Here is a 14,704-nt window from a genome sequence, read left to right as displayed (position 1 = left end):
AATGTTCAGCCAGTAGAAATCGAATCTTGTTTTACAAGGGAATCACACATAATTCCTCTCTACTAGTAATTAATAATAACGATAATTATTCAATAATAATAATAATAATATTAATAATTATTATTATGATGATTATTATCAAAACAGATAATGAAGCCATCGAAAAATGAAGCTTTGACCACTCCAGCAGAACGCCGTCACACGTAAAATCGCGGGCAACATTGCCCCCCAGATTTATTTTCCCCCGCCGCTGACGGCCGCCTCGAAATCGACGATATGATTCATCTTCGCGTAGAATGAACGCTTCGATTTGATCACAGGTCGGAGGATTCTTTTGTTTAATTTATTAAATTGCCTTGCGATTCTTTTGGAGGAGTTGATGGCGTCGGAGGAGGTGAAGACGAGCGAATCGGCGGTGTCTAAGATTGTGACTCTGGCGGAGGAGGCGAAACTCGCCAAGGAAGAAATCAAGCCTACCAAGTATCAACTTTACAGTATTTGCAAATCTCTAGTTGCTGGTGGTGTTGCTGGAGGCGTGTAAGTGTTTTTCTGTTTATTGTATAAATGCGTGTGTATAGTCTGTTGAGAGTCTGTTTAATACATGATCTTCTTATTGTGTTCTTTTGTTTATACTGTCAAATGATTGTCATGGTCCTTCGAGCCCTTGGTGGAGAATAGAGATTGCCGAAGAGTATATTTATAATAATCGAGTAGAAAATTTGATAATTTGCGATAATTGTGACCCACATGGCTGTGTTCTAGATGTAGTCGCATAAATCCATCTTTCTGAAGTGCTTTGATTGAGTACTCTCGCTCGACTGTGACTCAAATGAACAAACAACTAAAGTGCACGATTCTAGTTATATGTGCATTTCTCGTGCCTTAGAAAAATAAGTAGCTGCAAAATTTTCGAGCTTTATATTTTATACCATTCCTCACAATTAAGGGTACCTGTCTCTTTTATCCACTCTCTCCTCTCTTTAGCTGATAGAAATTAATCTTCAAGGAATTAAATTCACTTGGAAGTCAGAATGATGAATGTGTCACATTATCCACTCTCTCCTCTCTTTAGCTAATAGAAATTAATCTTCAAGGAATTAAATTCACTTGGAAGTCAGAATGATGAATGTGTCACATAAATTTTTTTAGTTGCTTGAAGTGGATGAATTACCTGCTCCATCTTGTGGTACATTCGGGCTGGAAGTATGCATCTGAAAATAACCAATTGAGAAGATTTTTTTTCTCTACACGTGAGTGTAACTGAGGAGAAGACAGTAATTTGAAAGGCGCATGAGTATTGTTTGGCTGTTAGCTCTGGCTGCTGGATTTCTTTTCCTTTTCTGTTCTTTTTCCTGATTGACCGGATTCTGAGTTTCTAATTTATGGTTAAATCAGCGCATGTGATTGACTTGCTGCATGATCTTGCAGGTCGCGGACAGCTGTAGCTCCATTAGAGAGATTGAAAATTTTACTGCAGGTTTGTTTTGTTCAACTTATTGACTTTTTCATATCCTCCATTCCTTCTCCAGCTGGAGCTCCAATCAGTGGCAAAGTTACATCACATAAGTTTAACTCTGCATCAGGTTCAAAATCCACACAACGTAAAGTACTGTGGTACTATTCAAGGCTTGAAGTATATATGGAGAAGTGAAGGGTTTAGAGGAATGTTTAAAGGCAATGGCACTAATTGTGCTCGAATTGTTCCAAATTCAGCAGTAAAGTTCTTCAGCTATGAGCAGGCTTCCAAGTATGGCCCTTAAAAACGTAGAATGTGTATGCACTTAGTTTTTTCCCATCGAAATATTCTGAAATCACACATCTACTGTTCTGATCTTGGTCTTCTACTTAAATTCACGTTAGCTCGTCCTTTGTTGGTTTATCCAATTCAATATTGCTAATTTATATTTCTGGATCAAACATGGTATAGGAGGTGTTGCCAGATTTGGTTTATGGCTAGGGTCTTGACTACCACTGACCACTGTCAACATGCTTCACTTTCTTATCTTTCTTGTCCGATTAAGTTGTTTTGGAATATTAAACCCGTTTAGCTTGCCCTGTTAATTCCGAGTGCGGGATTGGTGATACTTGATAGTGCTTTATCTTACATAACTAGGGAATCTGTTCTATTTGTGAACCTGCCACGGAAGAGTTTTAGTTAACCTTTCTGATTGTTAGTGTGTGTAATTTGATTTGTTATGAGGATTTTACGCTATTAATGTAATGAGGCGTTAATATGTGCAATGCAACATAGTTGGAGCTAATAAAAATTTGATCCAAATTAGATGAGTTTGTCATTCTCCATGTAATTTATTGGATTTGGTTTCTTGTTGCAGGGGTATACTATATCTGTATCGTCAGCAAACCGGAAATGGTATGCTTTTGTTACTATACGTAGTTGGTAATCAACTAGTTGCACACACATATTGGCATTGTATTTTATGCTAATAGCTACCATTTGAACTAGTTTTGATTTGTGGGGTGATAAATCTTTTCACTAGTTGAATTGTCTACATAGACCTTTCGATCTTTGTATAAACATAACCAAACTCACTAGTGAAGTAGAGAAACCCGGGTTAACCCAAAAATGAGTTGTGAGGTCTCAGAGACACCGAATCTTCAGCTGTTGATGCTTTTGACTAACTAGTTTCGCCACATTAATGATTAGATTTCTTATTGATTTACATATATTCTACTGAATAGTACAATGTTTCATTATCTTCGCAATCTACGTGATTATTGCCATCTCAATATCCTAAAATTAGTGAAGTGCTTCTGGCATAAAATCTGGACATCGTTTAATTTTTCCGCTGGGTGGGGATGCATAGGTAGTATTTAATATGTATTGATGAATTTCTTACTTATTTGTTTTGCAGAGGATGCTCAGCTGACTCCTTTATTACGCCTGGGAGCAGGAGCTTGTGCTGGAATTATTGCCATGTCTGCAACATACCCAATGGACATGGTTAGAGGCAGAATTACTGTGCAGGTATCTCAAACACTCATTAAGATGAGCTTTTCGGAGATTATTGAACTTCTGTTAACGAATTTTTCCAGCTATATGACTGTTATTTTCTTCTATGCTGCAGACTGAAAAATCTCCTTTCCAATACAGAGGAATGTTTCATGCTTTATCAACTGTGCTTCGTGAGGAAGGTTTTCGTGCTCTCTATAAGGGTTGGCTCCCTTCTGTCATTGGTGTTGTAAGTCCCGGCATCATATGTACTTTCGTATCTCTGAGTATTGCCACAAATTTCTGACAGAGTTTTCCTTTTCCACTATGTGATGAAATGAAGATCTAACATGCATGTTTTTCTTTTGTTAAAACGAGTAACATGCTCATATCATGCAAAATAATTTAATCAGTGTCACCATTGTACTTAAAATGACTGCATTTAGCATGTAAGAGTTGTCAGAGAATCAGAGATGATATTTCCTGAATGATTGAACATTTCAAATTGGCTATTAAGCTGAAAAAAGTCCGGACTGTACAGGTTAAGAACTAGTGTTCACTATTTCTAATGATTCTGTGAACTTGGAGATGTGTAAAACGTAGTTTACTGCCTAGTTGACCATATAATGATATGTATCCCATTTCAAATGATATTGAACTGCTTTTGGAAGGGAAGATTGTCATTGCGACCACATGCATCTGATTTAGCATCTTTCTCTTGCGATTTTGTTTTCCCCCTTCTCTTGCTTTTTTTGGGAAACTCATTCTCTCTTTTTATTTTTCTTAGGTTCCTTATGTGGGTCTCAACTTTGCTGTGTACGAATCTCTAAAAGATTGGTTGATTAAATCCAAAGCCTTTGGGCTTGTTGGTGAAGATGATGAATTAGGTGTTGCAACAAGGCTTGCATGTGGGGCTGCAGCAGGCACAGTTGGACAAACTATTGCTTACCCACTCGATGTTATTCGTAGAAGAATGCAGATGGTAGGATGGAATCATGCTTCTTCAATTGTCATTGGCGATGGTAGGAGCAACGTCGCCCTTGAATATACTGGCATGATTGATGCTTTCAGGAAAACTGTGAGGCATGAGGGTTTTGGAGCATTATATAGGGGTTTGGTACCCAATTCAGTAAAGGTTAGTCTTCAATTATAAAACCTTGAACTTCCTGATAATGATGCTGTAAGAGGAATCTTGGTTTGGAAGAAAGGATTGTGCACAATAAAAATAAATGACTTGAGCATCATGTTGCTTGCACATAGTATGTGAAAAATGATGGCCAAATTAGATTATATCGTCTGTTATTTTTGAATGGCAATATGGTCTTGTCGTTTTTATAGTACGAGGCATGTAGTAGAATGAGAAATCCGTTTCTGGTTATTAAAACAACCAACAGAAAGGGAATCAGAAAGAGAAAAGAAAGAATTATAAAAAGAACTAACGGAAAACAACCCTGAAAGATCTCCCAACCATACTCTATGATCCTCAGTTCCCATGTTCAATCTGACCCTGTTTAGGACACCCAACAAATTTGTAAATTCCCCAAACTCACCCTCCATAAGATCTCTTCTAACCCTCACATCCCAAATGATAGAACAACACCCCCCCCCCCCCCCCCCCCCCCCCGAAAAGTTGACAACTTCTATGAATTGACTGATAGGTTGATTGACCGAAACAGAAATGCGAAACAATGAAGGAAATCTAAATTTAAACGAGATATGTGTCCTTGTGATAGTGTTGCTAAGATTTTATGGGTTTCTGTACTATTAACGCTGTCATGAAGCTGTCATATAGAGCTGGGTTAGCTTGCACACTTGTAATGCACTGCTGATTTCTTATCCAAAAAAAAAAGAAATCCGTTTCTGGTTAAATTTTCCTGGCATTTTCACAGGCTAAAATTAATCGACCATACAAGCATTTGCTTTTTTTCACCAGTTGCTTGTTTTACTAAATATTGCCATGCCTGTTCAGGTTGTTCCATCAATAGCCATTGCATTCGTGACATACGAACAAGTGAAGGCAGTACTTGGGGTAGAGATTAGAATATCTGACTGACCCTGAGAGAGCTTTGACCTTCATTCATTGGAGTTGGAAAGAAAAAGGATCAACCGATACATCCTCTTCTCTTCTTGGTGATGGTCCTATTCTGAGTTTTTGTTCATTAGTCTTATTTTACCTGTTTAACAGTGCCTTCTTTTTCATCTGGGTTGGTAATTTAGCTGCTTGGTCGACTGCCTGTTTCGATTAAGTATTAGCTAGTGTAAACATAATAATGCAATAAATCCCTCAGAAAAAAAAAGAATAAAACAATAAATATTGTTTCCTGCTTGCTTGGTATGTAGTTAGCTTCTGAATAGCTTTGTATTTTGATGGACAAATCTTTGTACTCCTGGTTTACGAGGATTCGTTTTCCCGCCTCCTGGCTTTAGGGTTATATCAGCGCTGTCTCGGGTAATGTTAAAAGTGTTGTAAGTTCAGAAGTTCACCCTTCAAATTTGAGATTCAAAAAACGCGACTACGTCTCCACATTGTTGGATGAGTTGATTTAGCACACGCTCTAAAAATGTATAGATAAAATTATTTACTTTTTAGTTTTTACCTTGCAATAGTTGGCATTTGATTGAGTTGCAAAATTCCATCCAAAATATTAAGTGATCGAATAAAGAATGGCGGCGTTCTCTTTATTAGGCAAACTTTTTTGCGTAAAGAACATACAGTCATAGACTTGTATAGAGCTATCGTTTTTCAAACTATTGCCACAACGAAAGATCATTCTATTTATTAGGCATTTGGTTATTTTGTGTTAATGAGGTGTTACTAGTAGGTAATACTATAATATTAGATTTATGAATCATTAGATTTATGGTTAAAGTAGTACATTAGGATAACGCGAATTCAACCGTTATTTTGCATAAAAACCGATCATTTAAAGAATTTAAATCTCATAGTTTGAAACATTTGTTTAATATTATTAAATAATTTTGTAATGGTTGTACATTTGGGACGAACCACGCTGCTTTCATTCTCATATATTTCTGTAGGTACAATTGCAATGTCTTTGTGGTGGATGCATGCCAGGATTCATCTTTACAGCTGCAGTGGCTGACAAAATGAAGTTGACTCGCCAAAAACAAAAATTCATCTCCAATTTGCTTGCAAGCAATCTGTTCTATACAAGTACCGATAAAAGAAATTTGACTATTGGATTAATTATTCATTTATATACCTATAAAAATGTGCATGATCTACAATGTTTTTCAATTGTGCATTGTCTATAATACCCTTCATGCAAACTTTAATAAAATAAATGACATAAATTGCTCACACCTTTTCCTCTTCATTATTAATAAAACCTTCTTCATTATTACTAAAACCTTTGCATCTAACCGTTGTCTAATACCCTTCATGCAAACTTCAATAAAATAAATGACACTCACATATTTTCCTCTTCATTATTACTAAAACCTTTGCATCTAATCGTTGTATAATCATATAATCATTATTTAGAGTCTTATAAACAAATAATCATATAATCTTATTTAGAGCCTTATAAATAAATAATTTTCAAAAATTGCTGTAATTTTCAAGAATTGCTGTTGACCTTTCATTCAGTAATATAATCATTATTTAAAGCCTTATAAATAATTTTCAAACATTGCTGTAATTTTCAAAAATTGTTTTTAACCTTTCATTCAAATATTGCCATTAGTAATTTTTTTTAGAAAAATTATATATCAGACAAGTTTTTTAGTGGAATCCTTCCTAAGAGGAAGAATCTATATTATTTATTTATTTATACCTATAAAAGTGTGCATAATCTACAATGTTTTCCAATTGTGCATTGTCTATAATACCCTTCATGCAAACTTTAATGAAATAAATGACATAAATTACTCACACCTTTTCCTCTTCATTATTACTAAAACCTTCTTCATTATTACTAAAACCTTTGCATCTAACCGTCGTATAATACCCTTCATGTAAACTTCAATAAAATAAATGGCATAAATTGCTCACACATTTTCCTCTTCATTATTACTAAAACCTTTGCATCTAACCGTTGTATAATCATATAATCATTATTTAGAGCCTTATAAACAAATAATCATATAATCTTATTTAGAGCCTTATAAATAAATAATTTTCAAAAATTGCTGTAATTTTCAAGAATTGCTGTTAACCTTTCATTCAGTAATATAATCATTATTTAAAGCCTTATAAATAATTTTCAAACATTGCTGTAATTTTCAAAAATTGTTTTTAACCTTTCATTCAAATATTGCCATTAGTAATTTTTTTTAGAAAAATTATATATCAGACAAGTCTTTTAGTGGAATCCTTCCTACAGTGTTTTTCTTTGAACATCCATAAAATTCCCGTTGAAAAAAAAAATTCAGTTCAATTCGTTCTATATATTATTTTCATTATAATTTATTATATAATATAAAATCAATTGCTTGAATTTTAATTTGAGAAACAATTTTGAAAGTAAGGCATATAAGTTCTTAATTAATTTATTCGTCTAATATGACAAAAGACTAAACCAATATTAAGACTCATAAGAACTTTTCTCAGAAAATGAAGATGTTTCATTATTCGGCTTACAGCGAAAAATAAGCTTCCAAAATAGTGTATCCAAAGGAAGAAAAGAAACTATTTATACTAAAGTAAAAATAAGAAAAATGTGTTTTACTAAAAGCGTGTTTTGTGAATCTTATTCTACCAAAATAATATAAATAAAAAAAATTTATTCAAATTATTTTTAAAAAATCAAAGTTTTATTTTTATTAAATAATTAATATACACGTGCATCTAACGTGCTTCTTGCTAGTTACCATAAACTGCTGAGAAAAATAATTGCAGGACATAATACTATCATCGTATATTCTGATGTTAAAATCGATGTCAAAAATATTCAACTGTAATATTGGGTAAATGTACATATTTTCAAGCCATACGCTCGAGACAAGATGACAATTTTCGAGAGTTGAAATTGTATAGAACACGGGAAAAAACCTAACCAGAGACGGAAAATCGAAAGTGACAAGGGTAGAAATCATTAGCTGTACCTACAAAAGTGTTTCTACTTTGGTTAAGGATCAAACTTCTATTCAAGGGCATGGCAGATCAAGACAGTTCGGAATCTGATACGTGACCGGATGTCCTCCTTGTTCTAGGACTCATTGTCATCAACTGACTTTCGGAATTCAAACGCAAACTGATACTACGTCCCCTTGGTGTTATTGGTGGAGGTCTCACCGACCTTCCCCTAGGCGTCCCTGTTAAAACGGTTCATAAAAATTTTCGCTAACAGAAGAGAGTAAAAAAATGTAACATAAGAGAATTTGGTGAATTGATAACCTGGTTGTTTGTTGGTCTTGACTTCTAATGATTTCTTTGATAATGAAAGCTTCCTGATCATAATTTCAGGAGAAGGCAAGGATCTTCTTTCTGTTGGCGAAGCGAAGGGGTCCTCCACTGTTATGTTCTCATCTCCATATGCTGAAGTTTCTTCACTGCCTGATTCAGAGTTATCTCTGTGAGTTGCACATGTTCTCTCCCTCTCTGTGACTCTGTATACAAACATTTGGAATGGGATTTGGGATACAGACTGAAAATCTGAATACCCCATATAAGGAAAGCTTTTTACAATCCCTGCCTCGATGTCGACAAAGTCCACTGGGGGCATTGGCAGGTCTGTTTGGCTGAGTTCAGGATTCATTGCCAAGAAACGCTTGATATAGCGAAGAATTCGACAGAGAGATGAGAAACTAGGCCGTTGACTCGGATCCGCGTGCCAGCACTTCTTTGTTAAGTTTGTGATGTATTTAGGCGAATGAAACGGGAATAATGGCCTCTCTCCTGCCCTTATGTTGCGGCTCATTTTATCTCCTTGAAGATGGGCATCTTCGAAAGGGACTTTACCAGTTACAATCTCAAAACATATCATCCCAAAACTGTAAACATCACATTTCTCTGTATACTTAGAGTTTCCTCCATCTCCAAAATATCCCTGCTCAGATAGTACTTCTGGAGCGTACCAGATGACTGGAGGTTGTGCATTCTGATTTGTGGAGGTTTTCTTCTGGTTGAGACTAATAGAAGCCGATAGGCCAAAACCCGATACTTTGGCATGTAAGTAACCATCCGAGTTACCATTTCTTGCTTTTACAAGTATGCTGGCAAGGTTCAACTCTCCATGGTAGATTTTCTTTGAGTGGAGATATTCCATCCCTCTCGCTATTTGCAGCATTAGATCAACTGCAACCGGAAGAGAAAAAGGTATTCGTTTTCTTGCCCCACATATTTCCTTGATATAACTTGAAAGGTCTCTATTCATGAGTTCCATAACCAAGAAACACTCTTTCTTTTCCTCATCTGCGAAGCTGCAGATAACATGCATTATGTTCGGATGAGAAAGGCTTAATTCCTTTGAAATATCAGGAATTAATGGTTCGATATCCCCAAAGAAGTGCCTTAAAGCAAAGCTTTCACCGAGCCATTGAATCTCTTTATATTGGCTTCCACTCCCCAACCGCCTCCGTACCTGGTAATCTTTGGAGTTCACTAAAGTAGAGGAAGGTAACAGTTTATCCTCTGTAGTTTCTGAAGCAGTCAAGTTTGTCAAAAGAAGATCTGCAAGACGGTTATCCCTCTTCGAAGTTAAAGAACCTGATCTTTTCTTTTCTTGAATCATCTTTAGCAGTAACCATCTATCTTCGTTCCAAACCGAATCCAAATGAGTACTAAAATCTTGAGAAACCAAGTACTTATTTCCAAATTTCCACTCAAAAATTCTGGGGTCTTTCCAATCTTTCTGATACTTGAGAGAATAAACAGCCTTTCTCTTCTGTATCTCATCTTGATCCCAACCCGATATCTCCCCAGCCATTTCGATTGCTTCAATGACCACCGGAATGCAACTGAGCAAGTTGTGTATATGAAACTCAACACAGTCGGCATTCTGATAAAGATAAATGGCTTTAGCCCACCAGTCCTTCGGTTCCAAGCACTGCCTGATGTAAAATTCTCCTTCTTTGAATGTTCTAAGCAGATCCCTTAATGGATTTTCAATGATTTTCCATTTTGTGCTCTTCTCTTCAAATCTCAGGTTTTGTTTCATTTCCTCTGCAATTGTGTTGTATCCTGAATTGAACATATCAACCAATAAACAGCATTGCCTCTGGTTAAATATGTTGTTTTTGAACACCATCAGAGCATTTAAACTTCCTACGGCCTCTCCAATCTGCCTGAATTGCTCCATTCCTGATATTACACACAGATCCAAGGATAGAATATTGGACGATGGATTTGGATTAGCTACACGTTGATGCCAAACGTGAATTTTGGAAATGGATCTATATGCCTGTCAACCAGCAATCTGATCGATCATCAGGAAGCCGAACAACCTATTCGATCATTGAGATGAAACTGGGCTTCTTGGCCCCTCATTTTGAATAAATTGTATCATTCAGGACATCAAAGGATTCTAAAGGTTCAATATGTGATCTTGGTTGAATCTACAATCCGGAGAAATGAAAGAAATGCAACAAGATTCGAGATTTCCAATGTATGTGTCCCCAAAAAGAACACATGGCAGATTTTAAGGATTGTTTTGGAGGAGGCTCAGTGTGTCATTTAATTTGCATGTTTGGACCATTTAATTTAATACTAGTTTTTCTACAAAACTAATAGAAATGGGAGAGAGATTTGGTTTTGGAATCGAACCATTTCATTGGATAATCTCTCAATATAGAGAGCGTTGAATATTAATTTTGGACCATTAATTTCTGCAAGTTCAATGCCATTTTCTTTATTAAATTTTTTTTTTTAAAAGAAAAACCAATACGAAACAGGGAAAAAATTTATTTACTATGTTTTGTGTTTTGTGCCACAAATACTAGCTTCAACTTTCACATCAATTCTGACTCCTATTTCAACTACATAACCGAGAGTTGTCCCTAATCAGATAACCGAAAAGTCCTCGTCAAATTCGATGTTCAAGCGAACGATTTATCGTACAGTTTGCCGAACACGGTGAAGGTGGACATCTGGGGATGCAGCGGTAGCGGGTACGTTGTCTCTTCGATTCTTGACAAGCTCTCAGGTCAGGTGCAACTCACCTCTGAATCACAGCTCAAAGTTTGAATCTTGATCCATTGCAGATGTGTCTGGGTGAAAATATTTAGATGGTTGCATGATTTTTGGAGCAAAAGGTTGTTGATTTGTCGGTTTTTGGCATTGAATATTGTTAAGATTATCACAGAGCAGCAACGCCACTGTGCCGTCTCTTGCTAAAGTCTTTAAGGCACTTCATATATAATAGCTGTTATTATATGCTTTATTAATTCACTTGAATTTAACATCAAATTCCTAGTTTTAATGGTGCCTTTTTACATCTATTTTCTTGGTTTCAATTGTATATGGTGCTTTAATTCAGCATCTATAGAGATAAATTCGAACCATTTGAAGCTTCATCCCGGGTGAGTTTCCATTTTTTCCCAGACTTCAGACATGAACTGTGTCGTCTTGTCTTAAGAAAGATGACCCATTTGGTTAAACTAAAGTTGCAAGTTAAGAATCAGAAACTCTTTGCAAAAAAGTAAATTTAGTAGATGACCAGTCTAGTAGGAGGCAGCATTTAATGGGCTATTTTTTTGCTTTATGTTTTTGTTTGTCGTAGAGAAGAAGTTTTATCAAATTGTATCGTTGCAACTTCCTTTGCTATCATTGTTCTCCTTCAAAAAGTATTACGTGTAAACACCAGCCTGTACAGAAAGACAAGCAAATAGAAGGCCCAATATTACCCTGTGTCGGTTATGAAATGTGTGGGTCACAAAAAGCTTCTCCATAGCCTCGTGTCTATGTCAAAACAAGGCAATAGCTAATATTGGGGGCATCATTCAACTCAATACACGAGCACTTTTATTAAAGATGATCATCATAAGTCAACCAACAATTAGTATACCCTGATATCTAATAGGTCAATTTACCAGATATACACGAACACCAATATGAGGCAGGTGCAAAACCAAAAAGATCCCAGAAGCACCTGATTCATAGCCATACCATGTACCAGTAAAGTGAGAAACAAATATCCATCCACCGCAAATTAGAAAGCTTTCTCTTCGAAAACAGTCTTAACATAGCAAATGTAAATATTTGCCGATAGTAGAACTTCTATGGTTCAGCACCGTCGGTCTTGGCCTCACTACCCTTCTTGATATGATTGGTAATGACACTGCTATTCACACATGCCTTGCATTCTCCGACTTTATCTGGATAATGCTTGCTTTAAGGAGAAAAAGACAATTTACAGAGTACGTTTACACTCCAGATACAAAATCATTTAGCTTGAAAACATACCAGATCATTAAACAAGCTTTTTAGTGTGCCTGTCTGCACAAAGGTGGAAGTAGTTATTATTTGGGTATAACAGTTGAAGAATATTTTTTAACTTTCAAAGAAAAGTTGCTAAAAGCTATATTTTGTGGCTCCATACTTTCTGTTTTCTTTAGCGCTTTCAAAAGTTGAAATAACTGAATTAACATCAATATGAAATGCCAAAGCGTATTTTGAATTTGGCTTCGTACTTCTTATGACTGTTAATTAAAAGCTCATTTTGTGCTGCTACGATAATAGATGAGTAGTATATTCCTTTTTTTCAAGATTTGGTGCCATCTGCATCAGCATGGCTCGGATTGCCTTGGATGGTTTTTCAAGTAAGTTTGAGAAATGACCATCGTGGCTACATTTATGGATACAATATCTCAACTTGTTCTGTAGTTTTGAATAGGAGCTCCACCGTTCTGTTAGTCTCGTGGTTCACGAATATGTGTTTTGATTGTTGGGTGACACATTTTCGAGAAAAAAATATTTTGATTAGTATGAAACAGAACTTTCCTTAAAACTAGAATTTGCCTGAGGGTTGATTGGAAGATTGAAGCAGCATTGGGCTTGCTTTATATGGTCGGGGCCTGGTTTTTCTGTGTCAAATCTTTTTCTTCCGCTTTCTTACTGTCAATTACATTTACTGCTCACTTTTTTTGCTAATTCACCTCCTAAATATTTCATGTTTGAAAGAAAAGGTACAGAATAAAAGCAAAACGTTTCACTTCTTTCTTTTCAACTGTTATATTCCACATCCATGGCTATTTTGATGACAATGGTGACATAATGTTGCTTCTTGTCCATTTATCTTCGGACTCCTACTTTTCATGCTGTCCTAGGCTAGGATCTTGTTATAGCTAATCCTTGGCTTTTTTGTGGGACTCAAGTAGTGTTGACCTTGCACATTTTCATCTGTTTTTGGTAATTTTTATCTGCGTGATGCCTGTGCATATGTAGTTTGCCCATGACAGCAAAAGCAGTCCTGGAAACTATCGGTGGGGCGGAGACCATCTTCCTTGTAAGCAACTTTGTAACTTGTAAGAGCTATTGATTTGTGTTTTTGAGAAAATACGAATGGCTGGAATTCATGAACGTGATGTGTAGGAAATGGAAACTATAACGTAAGAATCTCACATAAATTCTGACGAAAATTTGTTCGAGCATTCATATTTTGGCGAAAAAAACACACATAGAGAAGGAGAGAGATAATACGTGTATGAGTAACAGTGATTATAAACTTTGGTGCGGCAAAATTCAAGTCCGAGTCAAAGGGCTGCTACTATTGCCAGAATACGATGTGTTTCTGCCAGAGCTAAATCTTGGCTTCTTTTTTTTTTTTTGGGTCAAGATAGCTAATTCTTTCATTTGAATCAACTTTTTGTTACAATTAGATTTTAAATTTGGGAATCTTCGATATCGTTGATAACTTACTCCTGTTGAAGTCAAGGATACGGGCACTCGGGCTTTTGCTTTAGTATTTTTTTTAAGCTGGATAATATTTTAAAAGAGTAAAATCTTCCCAAATGAATTTTGAAACAGGAAGTTGGAAAATGGAAACTATGACAAAAATGAATCTTGAAATTGTTGTAAAAAGGTGGTTGGTCTGACAGCAGCACTTTCTCACACATGGCGGGACCCCTGATCTCTCTCTCATCAATAATGAACACCATAAAAACCCCTTCAACAATTTCCTACTCACATTCATCGTCGGATAGCAATGGCATGGTTTCACCTCGGATTAATGGCGATCTTCGCGTTTCCCTCCGGCAATGTCATCCCGTTTTCTCGAGCGCTGGATTTGGCTCCTGCTCCGGGCCCTTCCAGCGACGGTATGTACCATTTCTTGCTGCCAAAATATGAACTGGATCTCATTGCCAAAATTAGTTCGTTCAAAACCGAATCATAACTCACAAAGTATGTTTTTGTTTTTCCTTTCTATTCTGTGATTGTGGGTGAAAATATTTGCAGGCAATGCAATTGATCAAGGGATAGCCTGCGTACTGATGTTGGTGGCACTAGTGCTCACGTATCTCATCCACCCAATGGATACATCGTCTTCCTACTCCTTTTCCTAAGAGTTGGTTTCTTGTACATAAGATATCGATGGATTTGAACCATTTGGTTTTCGTTCAATTCAACTCTTCTGCTACCCATTTCATGCTCTTTGAGTATTTGGTTTTCCATCATTTCATATTTCATGGCATAGTATATTGCAATTCCATCTCCGAAACCTGCCAAACACCTGAATGGGGGATATATACACGATTTCGGACCTACTTGTAAATTTAGTTTTGATTTTGTTATAAAATGAGGGGCAACTCGAGAAATCATTGGGAAATGTTTACGTAAAACGAATCAAAATGCTG

The 14,704-nt window shown here is 36.1% G+C and overlaps 3 protein-coding genes across 6 annotated transcripts; 2 read left to right on the top strand and 1 right to left on the bottom strand.

Annotated features, from left to right (window-relative positions):
- The first annotated feature begins 150 nt into the window (after positions 1-150).
- On the top strand, positions 151-5,272 carry LOC140839178 (mitochondrial adenine nucleotide transporter ADNT1-like). Its single transcript, XM_073205811.1, has 8 exons — positions 151-537; positions 1,429-1,477; positions 1,584-1,747; positions 2,334-2,371; positions 2,874-2,986; positions 3,087-3,200; positions 3,738-4,085; positions 4,920-5,272. Exons 1-8 carry the CDS (start codon positions 380-382, stop codon positions 5,001-5,003), a joined length of 1,068 nt encoding a protein of 355 aa, XP_073061912.1. The 5' UTR covers positions 151-379; the 3' UTR covers positions 5,004-5,272.
- A 2,734-nt stretch (positions 5,273-8,006) lies between these two features.
- On the bottom strand, positions 8,007-10,710 carry LOC140839161 (uncharacterized). Its single transcript, XM_073205796.1, has 2 exons — positions 8,310-10,710; positions 8,007-8,227 (listed from the first exon to the last, which is right to left on the bottom strand). Exons 1-2 carry the CDS (start codon positions 10,210-10,212, stop codon positions 8,076-8,078), a joined length of 2,055 nt encoding a protein of 684 aa, XP_073061897.1. The 5' UTR covers positions 10,213-10,710; the 3' UTR covers positions 8,007-8,075.
- Positions 10,711-10,881: 171 nt separating this feature from the next.
- LOC140839184 (arabinogalactan protein 16-like) lies at positions 10,882-14,501 on the top strand. 4 transcript variants are annotated; one of them, XR_012119688.1, is made up of 5 exons: positions 10,882-11,020; positions 11,114-12,670; positions 13,296-13,356; positions 13,949-14,167; positions 14,307-14,501. XR_012119688.1 is itself a non-coding variant. In XM_073205818.1 (2 exons), the coding sequence occupies exons 1-2, from the start codon at positions 14,056-14,058 to the stop codon at positions 14,411-14,413; spliced, it is 219 nt and encodes a 72-aa protein (XP_073061919.1). In that variant the 3' UTR covers positions 14,414-14,501. The 4 variants fall into 4 exon arrangements, 1 of the variants encoding a protein (XP_073061919.1); XR_012119690.1 differs by having other exon boundaries at positions 10,905-11,020; positions 12,591-12,670; positions 13,296-14,167; XR_012119689.1 differs by having other exon boundaries at positions 10,931-11,055; positions 12,591-12,670; positions 13,296-14,167.
- Positions 14,502-14,704: the final 203 nt, after the last annotated feature.

This window comes from Primulina eburnea, chromosome 1 (assembly GCF_022965805.1).
Source record: "Primulina eburnea isolate SZY01 chromosome 1, ASM2296580v1, whole genome shotgun sequence".
In the NCBI taxonomy this organism is placed as follows: Eukaryota; Viridiplantae; Streptophyta; class Magnoliopsida; order Lamiales; family Gesneriaceae; genus Primulina; species Primulina eburnea.
Note: the sequence above shows the minus strand (reverse complement) of the source record. Positions and strands in the feature narration are given on the sequence as shown.

What these genes read in the sequence shown, in the direction of transcription:
- LOC140839178 (XM_073205811.1), top strand. Translation starts at nt 380, where the DNA reads ATGGCGTCGGAGGAGGTGAAGACGAGCGAATCGGCGGTGTCTAAGATT. An exon ending in TCGTCAGCAAACCGGAAATG is followed by an intron (nt 2,372 to 2,873) that starts GTATGCTTTTGT and finishes TTTGTTTTGCAG; the next exon opens with AGGATGCTCAGCTGACTCCT. An exon ending in GAGGCAGAATTACTGTGCAG is followed by an intron (nt 2,987 to 3,086) that starts GTATCTCAAACA and finishes TCTATGCTGCAG; the next exon opens with ACTGAAAAATCTCCTTTCCA.
- LOC140839161 (XM_073205796.1), bottom strand. Translation starts at nt 10,212, where the DNA reads ATGGAGCAATTCAGGCAGATTGGAGAGGCCGTAGGAAGTTTAAATGCT. An exon ending in CAAGACCAACAAACAACCAG is followed by an intron (nt 8,228 to 8,309) that starts GTTATCAATTCA and finishes CCGTTTTAACAG; the next exon opens with GGACGCCTAGGGGAAGGTCG.
- LOC140839184 (XM_073205818.1), top strand. Translation starts at nt 14,056, where the DNA reads ATGGCATGGTTTCACCTCGGATTAATGGCGATCTTCGCGTTTCCCTCC. An exon ending in TCCGGGCCCTTCCAGCGACG is followed by an intron (nt 14,168 to 14,306) that starts GTATGTACCATT and finishes AAATATTTGCAG; the next exon opens with GCAATGCAATTGATCAAGGG.